At 37.8% G+C, this 17,538-nt stretch overlaps 1 protein-coding gene across 1 annotated transcript; it reads left to right on the top strand.

Annotated features, from left to right (window-relative positions):
* Positions 1 to 3,072: 3,072 nt before the first annotated feature.
* On the top strand, positions 3,073 to 17,130 carry LOC139155897 (glycerophosphocholine cholinephosphodiesterase ENPP6-like; the record flags this gene model as incomplete). Its single annotated transcript, XM_070731261.1, has 6 exons — positions 3,073 to 3,188; positions 6,827 to 6,968; positions 7,998 to 8,177; positions 11,161 to 11,298; positions 15,261 to 15,384; positions 16,891 to 17,130. Coding segments are annotated over 6 exons (906 nt in total), but the record flags the coding sequence as incomplete, so codon positions are not given.
* Between the last annotated feature and the right edge of the window lie 408 nt (positions 17,131 to 17,538).

Below are 17,538 nucleotides of genomic sequence, written 5' to 3'. Positions count from 1 at the left end.
CAGCAGCTGAGGATGGGGCTGTGGTTGAACCCAAGAGATGTGTTCAGGTGAATTAAAGAACGTCATATTAACAAGTCATTAAAATGCTACACTTTAGTTTGACAATACAGTACAGTGATACCTTGTCTTATAAACTTAATTGGTTCCTGGATGAGGTTCTTAAGGTGAAAAGTTTGTAAGACGAAACAATGTTTCCCATAGGAATCAATGGAAAAGCGATTAATGCATGCAAGCCCAAAATTCACCCCCTTTGCCAGCCGAAGTGCCTGTTTTTGTGCTGCTGGGATTTCCCTGAGGCTCCCCTCCATGGGAAACCCCACCTCCAGACTTCCATTGCCAGCGAAGCGCCCATTTTTGCGCTGATGGGATTCTCCTGCAGCATCATAAAAACACGGAAGTCCAGAGGTGGGGTTTCCCATGGAGGGGAACCTCATGGGAATCCCAACAGCACAAAAACGGGCGCTTCCCTGGCAATGGAAGTCCGGAGGCGGGGCATCCCAGCAGTGGTGGTGGGTTTGTAAGGTGAAAATAGTTTGTAAGAAGAGGCAAAAAAATCTTAAATCTCAGGTTTGTATCTCAAAACATTTGTATGACGAGGCGTTTGTAAGACGAGGCATCACTGTATATAGGACTTCAGGTCACATGACAAATCCAGGATTTGGCATATGGCCCCTATTTGGAACAGTGCAAATACTGTCGTTACTAAAATAAGATTAAAATATGTGGGTTTTTTTCTCCAAGGGTTGGTTTTTAAATTTCATATTTATAAAGGATTATGCGATCACTTAGGTTTTAGAAAGTATGGATGTACTTAGTCTAATTCAAGTTAAGCCAATGGCATATGCAGATGGTGTCAAAAGTGTTCTGATGGTGGCCATACCCATCTCATTAAAACTCTGTGACCTGTGACATGATTTATGTAAAAAGAGGTTGAGTTGTGATCACATGGTACCATGTTTTTTTTAATCCGGTGTTGCTGTCTCTGAATTAAATTTTTGATCCTTCTTCAAGTAGGGGTAAAATTTTAAAAAGAAAGAAACACAACCACTTAATTCATTATTTCTCTCTACAAAATAATAATAGTATTTAATAGTATATGTATGTATCTGGGAAGCTTTCAGTTACATCATTCAGCACACAGTTATTAACCTAAGGTTTATAAATTTAATTTGGAGGCAATAAGACCCTCATTCATGCCTCAGAGTCCAATCAATAGGAAAGGATGCATTTCACTTTAAGGGGAGAGAAATGGAAGAGCTTTTATTATTCAGATGAAATTATTCAGTACAATTCAAGATGGTGCCATTTGGTCTTGAAATATTTTGAGCACCTGATGATGTGAATGTAGATGACAACTTTTCAAAATGCAGGTAGGGAGTTGTGTATGAGAAGCTGTTCTATAAAATGCATTTCAGGTCCTGCATTTCACTGAAAAAAGCAACATAAGCACTAGTATCACTTTCAACATATTTTTCAAGGAAAGCAAGACAGGCCCAATATGGTAAGATAAAGATTTTTAGAAACAGCTTCTTTCTCATTTGGAAAAGAAATAATTCTTTTATGTCTTAACCTTCCCTAATTCCCTAAATTGAGTAAGCTGGCATTCATCAAGTTTATTCAAACCATAGCTTCTTTATTTTAACCAATACCTCTCCAACCTTTGATTGAAGGATATTTGTTTCCCTCAAAGGAGGAACAAATTGCCCCAATTTATCAAAGCCAACCTGTTTACAAAATTTTCTATATTTCTCTTTATTCCATCTTATTTGACTGTATGCCAAATAGGAAATAATTATCATAACACTATGATTTCAGAAGATCTGAATTATTTAAAAAGTAAATTCTTTAGAGCACTAATAAATATTAATATGGTGGTTCTCCTTATTCATATTTGAAGTTTTGCTTTGGGAATTGTTGCTACTAGTTTCTAAGTTGCAATGTAATGTATGTATTTGTTGAAAAAGAATTGTGGTGTTAGAAAGTGTATGAGGAAATAGATTCATTTTATAAAAAGTAGTGAACTGGATAAAGTTGTTATTTGACTTACAATAGTTTTTGAAAAAATAATTCGACAAGCCATTTTTGTCAAATAACATTACAGTGTTCCCTCGATTTTTGGAGATGCGTGCTGAGACCACCCGCGAAAGTTGAATTTCCGCGAAGTAGAGATGCGGAAGTAAATACACCATTTTTGGCTATGGACAGTATCACAAGCCATCCCTTAACACTTTAAACCCCTAAATTATCATTTCCCATTCCCTTAACAACCATTTACTCACCATTATTACTGGTACTCACCATTGAATAAGACACTTAGTGATCCTGATATTTATAAACATAATTATTTATTAACAGTAATTATTTTTTTTGTTATTTATTTGCAAAAATTATTAGTTTGGCAATGACATATGACATCATCAGGCGGGAAAAACTATGGTATAGAAAAAAACCTGCGAAGTATTTTTTAATTAATATTTTTTGAAAAACCGTGGTATAGGCTATTCGCGAAGTTTGAACCAGCGAAAATCGAGGGAACACTGTACTTTACTTCTAACAGAAAGCAGAAATCATATGAGAACTCAGCTGAGGACAAAGTGTGTGTGTGTGTGTGTGTACTCAACATGGACACATAGTACCTGCATCTGCTTTCATCTTTAAGTGAAGATATTGAAATTAGTACTTTCTTCTTAGAGTTTGAGATACCTGCTTATTATTCATTAATTATAATAATTGATTAATTATAATTCGTGGATTCACGAATTATAATCGATGATCTATTATTTAGTACAATGATAATTCAAATAAAATAAGGACCAAATTGTGAAAAATCAAGTTGCATTATAATTTTCTTAAAATTTATAGACAAACATGCACATATGTGTACATGCAGATACATGGATTTGATTGTCAATTGATCCTCAATAGTTATCTTTCAGTGTGACTATTTATACTAACCATTTTAATATTAATTCTTCTATTCTCATTACTTTCAGTTTAGAGCCAAAATCCAACCTGCATTTATATCACAAAATTTAAAATTTAAGCAATGTTTAACTAATTAAATGTTTCTTCTTAGGCTGTGAAATTGAAATCCTTGGAGTTCGACCTAAATATTGTATACCATATGAAAATGTTCCAACGGATGCCAATTTCTCCAATGCTGTAAATAATGCCATTGAGTCTTTAAGGTAAAATCATCAAACCATTTTAATTATTTCCTTAACAGAAAAATGAAAATTTATCATATTCTTGTATCAATTTGATAATAGCATAACATCTATTACATTTCCCATATAGTATTGTTTGGTGGTAGAAGAAAAAATTAATTCAAATAATGTAAGAAATCTTCATGGTGGAATTTTTCGTGTTATGTTTACTTGACAAAGTCACTGTTCTTGTGAACCTTATTTTTACTATAATATACCCAGCCAACATACAAACATTGGGAAGCAGAGGTGTAGTTCGATCCAGTATGAGATGCATATGAACCAGTAGTGGAATTCAATTTTGTTTTACTACTGGTTCTGTGAGTGTGGCTTGGTGGGTGTGACAGGAGAAGGATACTGTAAAATCCCCATTTCCTCCCAATCAGTTGGGATTCGGGGGGAGTGGTATTTACCAGTTTCCAAGAACTACTAAAAAATTTTGCTATTGGTTTTCCAGAACTAGTCAGAACCTGCTGAATCCCATCTTTGGTATGAACAATAATAAAGTACAACAAGGAGATTGAAAATTATATAATGTCAGACCAAATTACATATCATATAACTCATGTTGAATCTGGCTGGTTTTATTTTGAATAAATAACAGTGGTACACTTAAATTGAAAACATGCTTCCAGCCTAAAAATGGACATCATGCTGAAAATCTCTCCTGCAGGATTTGCTTTCAGACACTCTTATTTCCAGTTGCAAGGTTCACTTTTAAGGTTAATAGAGAGGGATAATTTTAAGTCAAAATTGACAGAATCTATAGTCAGGATAGGGAGCCTCAAATTCTTGACATCCAAACAGTGACTTAAAAATTAAGCAGCTGAATTTACATGGAGTTTGCTCTAATAAATAAAAATCAAGGTACAGTATTTGTACTGTGCTATTGATTTGCTTAATGAGATCATTGCCTTATTTTACCTAATGATGAGTCCTATTCTAAATGCAAGATTTGTTCAAACTTTGTGGGAACTGAAAAATTTTAGTCCAATCATTTTTTAACCTAGCATTTCACCTCAAAAAAAGTGAGTTCAAGAGTTAGATTGACTCACAAATGTTGTATAATATTGTTAATTTATTGCCTGATACTTGCAAATAAATGTTTCTCAATGCCATTAGAAAAAGTGGCAAAAGACAATTAATATTGCATATATTGCTTTACTTAATACTTTTAAAGAAAAGATAATACAGAATGTAATAGTCATGTTTTCTTTAAGCCCAGAACTATGAACATATACCTCTGGAAACATTTTCTTATATATTACTTTGATGCTAATAGAATAGTGGCATTTTAGATATTATTTGTTCTATTTTTGGAGATTAGAGATATAATCAGACAGGAACTTACCTTACTTGAAATTAAAGGTTGACTAGAGGCAACCTGGAGAAACCATCCTCCATGTCCACGTTGTCTTTTAAACTTTTATGCATTGAGACAATATACTGAAGTTTTAAAAGTTTCCCTATACCATTTTTTGACATTTGCATACTTTGAATTTGTCTTGCACATATTCCTCCATGAACCAAATAGGCAATAAGGAATGATAAAACAATACAGATGAAGAAATTGGTACAAAAGAAGATGTTTTAGTAATATGCTACAGCTTTTTCATTCCTTAAGCCTTTCAGAAAGTAGATGATATCCATGATTGGCGATCTAATCATGAATTTACCATAGCTTTGCAGATCTGACTTTGATAAAGACTTAATTTAAATATTAAAGTAATGTCACAAGAGTGTGATTAGATCTTGAAGATGGGGAGTGGAAGTAACCTCATGAAGCAGGTTCTTCCTACCCAGTTCAGATTCATCTGAACATCAGAAAATTGTCTAAGTAATGCCTTACCAACAGGTACTTGCACAATCAGGCACTTTGAAAAATCCATGAAAAGTTTAAAATACTTGAGAGGAAACACTTACCTCCCCAAAATGCTTAAATTGTAATTGCCCCGGAAGCAAAGTAAAGACGCTGAGACATATTGTGGATTAAATAAAGGGTCATTTTATTAAATTAACATAAATTTAAATAACATAACTTTAAATATGTAAATTTAAATATTTAAATTCAACTATAACTAAGGACCTGCAGAGGCCAAAACTGACGGGCGGAAATTCCTGCCAGAAACTTCCTTGGCAACATTGGGCAAAACTCCTTGCTGAACCAGGTGAAGGTAGCCACCTTCACCTGGATCCAGGCCACGCCCCTTTGTCATGTGTGAGGAGCTCACCCTCCAATCCCCCAAAGGAAATTGGATCCGGTGATTGGACATCCTCTCTCCAATCCCCGACGTTGTGCTAACCTCTAGTTCCTGGAGAGAGGCGGTCCATCACCCTTTAAAAGGATGCCCAAAGTACCATGCACAGTCGCTTCTACCGCCCATTTCCACCCTTAACCTGCCAAACCCCAGTGACCAAAAGGAGGCCTAGTCTGAAATCTATGTGCGCCGCACCCCCTAATCATTCTATCCATACCATCAGTGTGGAATAGGTGAAAAAACGGCCGCCTCTAAAGGGGAAGCCGCAAAAAATTCCTATTCGGCCACGAAGCGACCTCTTAAGGACACACTGTTGATAGCGGAGGGTGGGCGGGTGTTTGCTTCTCGGAGCATCCAGGCAAGGAGGAGGTCCTGTTCGGATCGCCCTTAAATAGGGTGATCAAGGACCTCTCCTTGCTCCCAGAAGGCAGCGCACCTACCTGGTACGTTGCCAAAAGCCGAACTTCCAGTTTTGCCGGAAACCGGAAGTTCAGGGCTCCGTGGAGCCGCCAGCAGTGCCCCCTGCTCCTGGGGCAATTTCAGCCGGCGGTTTATGCCGCCGGTCGGGCATTTCTTGGCAACCTCCTTCAGAAGAGCCGAAGTTCTATTGCTTCTGTAGGACAACTGATTCATCAGAGCTGATTTAAAAGAATCACTCATAGAAATAACAATGGCAATTAACTAATGAGGAAGTGGGGAAGAAGCTGTGTGGTAAGAGCTGGGATGTTCGCCTAGGGCAGTGATGGGTAACCTTTTTTTTTCAGGTGCCGAAAGAGCGTGTGTGCACGCTATTGTGCATGCGCGAGTGCCCATACCTATAATTCAATGTCTGTAGAGGGCGAAAACAGCTTTCCCCCACCCCCAGAGGCCCTCTGGAGACCAGAAATGGCCTGTTTCCCAACTTCTGGTCGGCCCAGTAGACTCGTGTTTCGCCCTCATCAGGCTCCAAAGGCTTCCCTGGAGCTGGAGGAGGGTATAAAGGCCTTCCCCTATCCCTTCCCCTACCCCCCTGGAATATCTCTGGAAGACAAAAAATGTCCTCCGAGAGCCTCTATGCATGTCAAAAATCAGCTAGCCGGCACACACATGCACATTGGAGCTGAGGTAGGGCAACAGCTTTCGTGCCAGCAGATATGGCTCCACGTGCCACCTGTGGCACCTGTGTCATATGTTTATCAACCCTGACCTAGGGTTATTTCAGACTATAAATAAAACAAGAAGAATTAAAAGGATAAGGGATATCCTCTTCTCGTAAAAAACATGCCAAGAAAGCAGGGGGGAAAATCAGATCAGATTGAAAAGGCACTCTAGAAGTAAGTTTACGTTACATTTAATTATTTGATGGTTATGTTCCTATTACAGCAATGGTACAGCAGATATGGCAGCCATATACTATGAGCGGATTGATGTAGAAGGTCATCGCTTTGGCCCTTCATCTTCTCAGAGGAAGAAAGCTGTACTAGCAGTGGATAATGTTTTACTCAGGATGTCTAAGCTTATCAAGGTTTCTGTCACTGGAAAGCTATAATATCCTTTTAAAATGTTTTTTTTAACTCTCTTCAATTTTTTCATTTGCAATTATTCAGTAAATACTACTTCATGGGTTACTTACTGCTTCTATTCTGAATATTAAGGAACATGCATATTCCAAAATGCTGCATTCAGCTTTGGGAATTGTTCCAAGCCAATGAATCTCCATTTGATCCTAGTCACAGAATGTTTTTAATGATAATTTGATTTTGGGAAAGGCCTTCATATTTGTTAAAAAATTATGGAAGCACAAACTATATACACTCCTTCAGAACCACATGCTATACAACTTACAATGTGTATGCAAAGGCAGGCTAAGGATGGTGAGGCCCATATTTTGCTAGAAACCCAAAATGGATAGGGCGTCCATTAGCCCCAAAAAGCTAACTTGAGAAAGCTGAAATGGAACATGCCAAAAATGTAGTAATAAAGTGAAGGCTATCTGCTTGCATGTATGACTTTTTTCATGTTAAAAGGTCCTACATAAAGATTCCCAAGTTTCCAGAATCACAAATTTTGTGTCCAACATCTCCGTTGCCTCGAAATGCTTAACTAGAGGACATGATATAATAGTCTTAATTCTTATTAATTCTTCGTAAATATCAAGGTGAGATTAGTGGTAAATAAATCTAATTAACTAATAATAAGTTTAATCGAAGGTGCCGTCAAACAAAATTATGCATTAGGAATAGTTTCTCTGCCTCCTTATATTTTGTCAATTGAGTAGGACTGAGCTAAAATTTTGCTTTAGGTTTAGGAAGCAAAATTCCTTCCAAAGCATTCCTCCGATTCCCCTGGTTTCATTCCTTTGATTTCAAATATTTAGATGAAATTTTTAAAAAATGAACAGGCTTCTAAAATCTGTCATTGTAGCTGCCCTTCTATGCATTTTCGCCTAACAGCAGCATGGCAACTATTAGTGAAATTGTTAGTTGGAAAGAGGGGGGGGGGCGCAAATGGTCTCTTTTTCATGCTGTAACTATTTTAAAAACTTTCTTAACAGGACAAGAACTTGCAGAATGATTTAAATGTTGTTCTTTTTTCTGATCATGGGATGACTGATATTGACTGGATGGATAAAGTGATTGAACTGAAAAACTGCATCAACATGACTGATATTGTTGAAGTGAAGGATCGGGGGCCAGTTGTAAGCCTGTGGCCACAGAAAGGCAAAGAAAATGAGGCAAGAACAGTAACTGTTGTTTTTCTTAATGCAGTTTAGGCTGTTTGTTGATGTGCTTAATATACCAAGTTGTCTTGATAGGTTTATGCATTCACAAACAGCCCAGTATTTTCTGCAAAAGACAGGAACGTGGAAAGAACGGCAGGAACCTTCATTTTCATATTTTCCACATTAATGATAGAGAGGAGTGTCTTCTTCCTTATCTTCATAGGAATATACTGTAAACTGTCTATATTATATTTATCTGGAAGGAAGAATCTCTGAATTTAAGATGACCTTGATAAGAGAAGGGTAATTGGGCAAATTCTTGCATTGCTAGGATTTCCCTGAGGCTCCCCTCTTCCCCACTTCCAAACTGCATGGGGAAAATGAGCAGAGTGGGGTGGACAAAAACGGGAGGGAAAGACTCATGGAGGTCAAGAAAGGAGAAAGGTATGGGGGAGATGAGCAGAGTGGAGGGGACAAAAACGGGAGGCAAAGACTCATGGAGCTCAAGAGAAGAGAAAGTTATGAGGGAGATGAGCGGCAGGGGGCAAGAACGGGAGGCAAAGACTCACGGAGCTCAAGAGAGGCTCTTTTCACCTTGCTTCGTTGGGACTGCCACCTCTTGCCACCTCTTGCTGTCCCTCCCCCCACTCCGTTCACCTCAGCTTCGTCTGCCCATCGCTTTTTTATTTTTTTTAAGCCTTAATGTTTTGGATTCTCCTAATGGGCTTGCATGCAATATTCGCTTTTCCACTGATTCCTATGGGAAACATTGTTTCATCTTACGAACTTTTCACCTTACGAACCTTGTCCCAGAACCAATTAAGTTCGTAAGATGAGGTATTACTGTATATTCATTCATAGGCAGGGGCTGATGATTAGTGTCCCCAGGCCTGTCGGAACAGGTGCGTCTTCAAATTCTTACGGAAGGCGAGGCCTGCGGCAGTCACCTCCACCTATTGAACTATCAAAGCATTTCCCCACTAAGCTGCAGGTTCAAACCTAGTGGATGAGATGGTGTGTGTTATAGGTTACAACAATCTCCCTTTCGTTCATGACAATCTTATTATTCATAAATTAAGCTAAGAATGTTCTTTAAATTTCCTTCTTTCTGCGCCATCTTCTTTTAATAGTTATTTCTTTTAATAATTTGCATCATAGTTTTTCTCACATTTACTTCTTTTAATCACAACACCAATGCATAAAATGAGTAGTGCAAGCAAGAAAAAAGTTCATCAGTATTCACAAGAATATTTAAAACGTAGCTTCATACTTGCTATCCATGATGAACGGTCACCTTTCTGCCTCTTATGTCAACAATGCTTGACCAACGAATCAATGAAATGAGATCGTCTTGAAGCATATTTGAAGATGAAATATAGTGTGCATGTAAATTCAGATTTAAATTACTTCAAGTCTTTAAATGAGAAAAAAGATCACAAACTGTTACTGTCCATCATACTCTTGAGGCTAATTATCAAATTTCTTTACTCATTGCTAAATCTGGGGGGGGAATCTTACTATAGGGGAAGATTTAATTAAACCATCAATATCAGCATTTCTTAAAACAGTTCTAGAAAAAGATGACAAAGATGTAAAAGCCATGCCACTCAATAACAATACTGTTAGAAGAATAATAGATGAAATGAGTGAAGATATTGAAATACAACTTGTTGAAAAGCTGAAATCAAGAAAATTCTCAGTACAAACTCTGAGAGACAATGAGGCCGTATTGCTAACCTATGCAAGATATATTGATAAAGGTGAATTTGCTGAAGAAATGTTACTCTGTAAATCATTAGAGACCACAATAACTACTATTGATATTTTATTTATTTGTTTGTTTGCCTGTTTGTTTTGTCAAGTACGTATTGGAGGTATGTAAAGATATAATAATATTCATATACATGATATATATTATTATATATTATATATATTATTTTAAAAAAATAAAAATAAACATTAGACATATTATTTATATACATGATACTAGTAAAAAAATAAAAGAAACATTAGGACAGAGGACAGAAGGCACTCTGGTGCACTTATGCACACCCCTTACTGACCTCTTAGGAATCGGGAGAGGTCAACAGTGGATAATCTAAGAGTAAAGTTTTGGGGGTTAGGAGATGATACTACAGAGTCTGTTTGTGAATTACATGCATCAACAACTCGGTTACTAAAGTCGTATTTCCTGCAGTCGAGTTTGGAGTGGTTTACATTAAGTTTCTTTCTGTTGTGTGCTCATGTGTTGTTGTGGTTGAAGTAGTTATTGACAGGAAGCATATGATTTTATGGGCTATGCTTAGAACATGTTTAAGGTGATGTAGTTCTAAGCTTTCTAAACCTAGGATTGTAAGTCTAGTTTTGTATGGTATTCGGTTGCAAGTGGAGGGCACTTCTAGTAAAGTATCTCTGGACATTTTCATAATCAGCTAAAAAAATTCTTAGATGTCAACAATATATCAATAGAAAACATAACATATTGCGTTGCAGATGGTGCTCCTGTTATAATGGGCAAGAGAAATGACTGCCTAAAATTGATGAAAAATAAAAATCCAGAAATGCTTCTTGTGTTATTCATAGAGTGTCCAAAAATATTTCTCTTGTTCTTCATGAGATACTAAAATCAGTTACAAAATGTATCAATGTTATCAAAGCTAATGTCAAATATGAGTGTCTCTTCAAGCAATTTTGTTTATCGATTTTTCATTTTTTAAAAAACCTCAAAATCATAAGTAAGTAAACAGTAAGTTTAATACATACATCTGTTTTGGGAGACTTTGTGCTAGAAGAAAATCAAACTTCCTACCCGCTAATATCTGACTTATTATTGTTAGGAATTTTTCCCGATGTACTGCAAGAAGGAAAAGTAGGGGTGTTTAAAGAAAAATCTTGACAAGTGGTTTGATTTTCAGCATGATCATTCATGCTGAATGATGTATGTGGAATAATTCTGTACACTGAAAGCAATTTCACTGCTTTTATTCCTTTGCAGATATATAACAAACTGAAAAATGTGCCACATATGACTGTTTATAAGAAAGAGGATATCCCTGATAGATTTTATTATAAAAAAGGAAAATTTGTTTCTCCGTTGACACTGGTAGCTGAGGAAAGATGGTTCATAGCAGAGGTAAGTGCTTCCTACAACCGATTCTTATCGATTGGGATTCTCCAAGAATAATTTAGAACAGCAGCCCCCAACATTTTGGGCACCAGGGACCGATTCTGTGGGGAAAGGGTTTTCTGCAGATTGGTGGGGACATGGTTTTGAATTTGCTACCTGCATCCTGTGAATGGGGCTTCGAAACAGAATAGTTATTGAGACTATTGACATATTCTCTAATTGGTTGGTCAAAGTGCTCTGATTGTTATCAAATAAATGTGTGCATATTGGTCAGATATTGTCTCCTACTTTCTAAAAATATGTCTTGATATGCAGAATTGTTTCTTCTAGTGAATATAAGACATATATAATTTTACCTAGAGTCAGGTTCATGCAGACATTCCACTGATAGCAGAAATTACCTTTACTTTTACAGCAATGCTGAATGTTTCATGAGCAATGCCAACAAATAAATCACTAACTAATAATTCAATCAGTGATTACTTACAATTTATAGTTTGGTAAACTGGAGCTAATAATATCATAAATTAATCTGGGGTGTTCTTTCTTAATTTTCTCAGCTTCTATTTGTGCTGCAGTTTTAAAATAATGGTAATTGCAATGGCCTTGGAAGTAATGGGAGAAGGAGGTCCTGTTAGGGTCACTCATTAAGATTGAAATTAAAGCTAACCCATAAAGGGGATGGAAGCAATGAAAACCTCCTCCCCCAAGCATGAACAAAGGCAACTTACCTAGGGGAAGGATCTTTGATTTTTCCATTGCGATTTTTTCCATTTTCCATTGCGTACGAATGCTGGACACCAGAGGTGGGCTGCTGCCGATTTGGACCAGTTCTATAGAACCGGTAGTGGAAATTTTCCCCTGTTCGCCAAACTGGCAGCGATGGCTGATTGGCCACACCCCTGAACCAGCTCTCTCATTTTTCGCTTCTGCGCATGTGCACTGCGCAGTTTTTAGCACTGCGTGTGAGGAAGCGAACCTGCAGTGAGGTAAGTTAGAACCCACCCTTGCTGGACACTGGGGGGAAAAACAGAGGAAAGACTTTGATTTAAAAATTTGGAAACTTTCAATGTTTCTAAGAATATCATAAACTTCATGAATCTAGTGTAAAAAACCAGTTAATTTTTTGCAGGGAGGGGAAGCGAGATCAATAAAGAAAGTCTGTTTCTTTTATTGAAATGATCATCAGCAAGCATAAATTCACTTGCTTTGGACATATGATCTTCAAGCTTCACTTCATTTTTTAAAAAAGTTCTATTTATGATTTTCACCAACATAAAAGAAAGAACATCTCGATAGTCTTTTACAGATCATATCCCATTTCAAGCTTCACTTCAGACTCAAGAATAAACTCTTAATTTTCTAGAGACTCACTCCTAGTTAGGAACTGGCAGATTATATTAAGAAATAGATCAAGGTGGTCAGTGAAGGGACTGCCATTGTTGTTGCAAGTGCGCACATGTCTGGTGTGCATGCGTGTATGCACCCATTGGTACAAGATTTGGCTTCTGTGCATGCACAGCAAGCAAAATCTTTCATGAGGACATATGTATGAGCGAGATTTCAGTAATTTTCACTGATATTTTTGCTTCTGTGCATGCACAGAAGCAAGAAATTGGTGACAATTGCCAAAATCTTGCTTGCACAAGTGTCTTCACTCAAGATTCAGCTCGCTGTGCATGTGCAGAAGCCAAATACATGTCAGGGCGTGTAGCTGCATACACATCCCAAAAATTGCTACCAGAACGTAACATTCTTACTATTCTGGTAGCATTTGTCCATACAGTTGACATTGGGAAGGCACAATTCAATAGCACATAGAAATGTTGGAGGCTCCCTCCTTTCAAGACTTCTTTGTTGAATTCAGTTCCAGGAAGCTAATCACCAGTGGTTTGTACATGATGAAACAGCGTTTGTCATCTTTGCTAGCATTAAGTTATTGGCGTGCCAAAGTTCAGCTAGTTTGCAAACTCTGTAGCTAGAAATCCATAATTCAAATTAAATCTTTCAACAACACTAGAACTTCTGTGAGTTCAGTTACTTGTACAGTATGTCAAAGCCAAAAAATTGAAAGTTCTTTGCTCAGCCTGAATCTGTCAGTACAGGTAGTTCTCGACAGTAGTGGATTCTAAAACCTATTGCTACCGGTCGTGTTCGCGCTTGCTGTTGTGTGCGATGCTTCTGCGCATGTGCAGAAGCATCGGGGTGGGGCGAGCCGAACTGGGCCAAACCAGGAGCAACCCACTGCTGGTCCTTGACTTACAACAGTTCATTTTAATGACCATTTAAAATGACAATGGCACTGAAAAAAATAACATGATCATTTTTTCAAACTTACGACCATTGCAACATTTCCATAGTTACGTGATTTATATTTGGATGCTTGACTCACATTTATGACAGATGCAGTATCCTGGGGTCATGTGATTTCTTTTCAAAACCTTGATTTAAAATGACAATTGAGCCCAAAATTTATGTTGCTAAATGAGAAATGTGTTAAGTGAGTTTTGTCCCACTTTATGACTTTTCTTGCCACCTTTGCTAAGTGAATCATTGCAGTTGTTAAATAAGTATTTATTTATTTATTTAATTTATTTATTTATTAGATTTGTATGCCGCCCTTCTCTGAAGACTCAGAGCGGCTACATGGGTAACATGGGTAATCAGTGAATCCCGTTTGCCCAATTGTCTTTGCATGTCAGAAAGTTGCAAAACGGAAATCACATGATTTCGAGATAATTCAAATGTCATAAATATGAACCAGTTGACAAGCATACAAATGTAGATCATGGTCATAAGCAGGGGTGGGCTACTGCCCAGATAAGGTGGAATGCAATGAGAAAGCGAAAATGGAGCTCCACTCCAGAGCAGCATGGCTTATGCAGGACACCCTGCATTTTCTTTCAACTTTCAATGCAAATTGGGTGCTATGGGGTAGAGCTCCATTTTCGCTACCCCACTGTGTTCTCCCCTGTTCAGGCAGTAGCCCACCCCATGTATGTACACACGCAAGCATGCATGCACAGCTCTTCTAAAATTATACACACTCAACCTCATTTACTGCAATATGAAAAACATACCCAGAGCCCAGAAGGGGAAAAAAGAAAAAAAAAATCAACATTTTTCTACCGGTTCTGCATACCTGACCAAAATTTTTCTACCAATTCTTTGTAACTTACCTGTTGCGGTTGGCTCTGGGCCAGCTCCTGCAATGGGGAATTTGGATGTTGGTTTAGGAGAATCCTCAGAATCCCAGAGACTTGTCTTATTGCCAGCGTCTTCTGATAGTGAAGATTCATTGCCAAGGTCAGACACTGGGGGAGTGGAATCAGACGGAGAGGTGGATGCAGCCAGCCCATTAGGTAATGACCCCATTAGTGAGACATCAGACTCGGAGGAGGATCAGTTGATAGATGCCCATATGTGCAGGCTCATAGCTAGAAGGGACCAACTGCGCAGGTATCATAGAAGATAAGGGAGAACAACTGTGGCTGAGGTAATTAGGTTAATGGGGTTGCTGATAAATTACGGGCATTGCGGAGTGCGCATGTGGGCGTTTATCCGTTTGGAGAAAGACCATTGTTTTGGTTTGAACTGTTTCAGGACTTACACAAACTTTTTAGATATTTCACAGTACATCTTGTGGACTCATTGAAGAAGTTGCCTTTATCTGCTCTGTTTCTTTTTGCCTCTCGCAGCATTTCAGGACTGTTAACTGTGTGAGAGTAATTTGGCTCTGTTTAAAGTGCGTGCGTACAGCACTATTTTTGGATAAACTGATTTTCTTTTTACTCTGAGACGGGTTGTGTGTTTGAATTTACATTCCTAACTCATTAGGGGGGCTCTTAGTGAAGAGCCCGGCATAACATAACCATACCCATAGGAGCCCATCACTGTGTATACTGCAATTATTTGACCATCTTATGCCTACAATATATATTAAATAATGTTTTTTTCTCACTCTGAAGAGCAGAGAATTACTTCCATTTTGGGATAATGGCACTGGAATACGAGAAGCTTGGCAGAAAGGATGGCATGGATATGACAATGAATTCATAGATATGAGAGGGATCTTTTTTGCCTATGGACCAGGTAGGATAACTGAACATTATGATGATCATATAATTTTTCCTCCCTCCCTTTCTTCCATATATCTATTGATTAGGGGTGCTTATAACTGACGGATAGATTTGGATTTTCCAGAAATGAATATTCATCAATTTCCAGATTTTATGTCTCATTTCCAAGTAATTTTATTTTTGCTTTGACAGTACAATGGCCAGACGTGTGATTAAAATTTGTTTCAGCAGTTTATTTGTTTGTTTGTTTATTTATTGGACTTCTATGCTGCCCCTCTCCAAGGACTCTGAGTTACAATCCATTAACAGATAATGAAAAAGGTCTTACTAAAAAGGAATTACTATAGACAGTAGAACAGAAAAGCATGTACAGTGTTCCCTCGATTTTCGCGGGGGATGCGTTCCGAGACCGCCCGCGAAAGTCGAATTTCCGCGAAGTAGAGATGCGGAAGTAAATACACTATTTTTGGCTATGAACAGTATCACAAGCCTTCCCTTAACACTTTAAACCCCTGAATTGCAATTTCTCATTCCCTTAGCAACCATTTAGATTATTACTCACCATGTTTATTTATTAAAGTTTATTAAAAAAATATTTATTAAAGGCGGACGAAAGTTTTGCGATGACGTATGACGTCATCGGGCGGGAAAAACCAAATTATAGGGGGAAAAACAGCAAAGTATTAATTAATTAATTAATTAATTAATTAATATTTTTGAAAAACCGTGGTATAGCCGTTTCACGAAGTTCGAACCCGCAAAAATCGAGGGACCACTGTATCTTTCAAATTTTGAAATTTAAATTCTTTAAACCTGACATTAACCCAGACAGCTCTTATTTCTAGAGTCAGAGTCATGTTTTGAAGGCTAATAGTCGTCATAGATCCATTTTCACCATAAAACTCCAGTATCTTATCTTAATCAAGTCTAGAGAAAGACGTTCTGTCCTAATTGGGGCAATTGTGTAGCTCTTTGGGTACTTAATACAAAGTACACTTTGTACTACTCACTGGGAGAGGTTCACAATTGAGCTATTTTCATACACATCTCCCTATTCCCTATTTTAATATCCCTATTCCCATGATAAGCTCCATAATGCTACAGATAACATTCCTCGCTAGCCTCTTGTTATGATGTCTTTTGGCATTTCTCTTGGCTTAAATGAGTCGTGACTTTTTTCTGTTGTACCATTCATCCCCTACCCGGCCCCCAAATTAAACCATATACAACAGTGATGGTTTTCATACATGCTTATTAACTTTGGCACCAAAAGTTAATGACAGAACTCCTGAATTATGTACAACCACTGTGATATTATTATTGATGTATTTTATTATTTTATTTGATGTTTTCTTAGCTTTTTCGGTGTCGTACATTATCCAACCTAGTCTTAATTTTACACACATTCTGGAGACGCAGTGCATGGCAGGCAGCATGCTCACTTTTTAAAAATAATAGATGTGCTTGCAGCATTCTGGCAAGGACTGCTGGTCTAAAACGCTTCTTTGTCTTGTTTCAGATTTTAAGTCTAACTTCAGAGCTGCACCCATCAGATCAGTTGATGTGTATAATATTATGTGCAAAATTGCCGGAATCCCACCACTGCCAAACAATGGATCCTGGTCGAGAGTGGCCTGTATGTTGAAAGATAATGCCAATTTGGCCCTGGCGTTCCAATGGAGCAGCTCTGTGCTGGGACTTATTCTGTTTTTATTGTTTGTATAATAGATCTTGTAATACCAGTCTCAGTACAATGTCAGTCAGTGTGTCTAGTTTCCCTGCCCCCGCATCCACTTCAATGGCAGCATTGAAATGGAAAATACTGTTGGGAGAAAATGATATTGGTTAATTTCTGAAAATCCAGGTGCCAAATGCTTGGAGGGGTATAAACAAACAAAAGCAAGCATGAGTTGGTTCCGATGAGCACATGTTGTCCATTACCAAAGTACGCTCTTTTCTGCCTTTCGCCATCAGCTCCAGAATTAATCCCCAGGGGACTGAAACCAGTAATCAAGATGTGCCAACTCAAAGCAGACAGACCCACTTGCTAATCACATCTTTTTCTAGCGGTTTTCTGCATTTGCAATACATTTCAATTTAGATCAGCTTTCCACAGTCAGTCACCTCCCATGGTGTGATATTTCTATGCTATCTATAATTCTCTGAC

This window comes from Erythrolamprus reginae, unplaced genomic scaffold (genome assembly GCF_031021105.1).
Source record: "Erythrolamprus reginae isolate rEryReg1 unplaced genomic scaffold, rEryReg1.hap1 H_9, whole genome shotgun sequence".
Taxonomy (NCBI): domain Eukaryota; kingdom Metazoa; phylum Chordata; class Lepidosauria; order Squamata; family Dipsadidae; genus Erythrolamprus; species Erythrolamprus reginae.
This window is presented reverse-complemented; position numbering and strand designations above follow the sequence as displayed.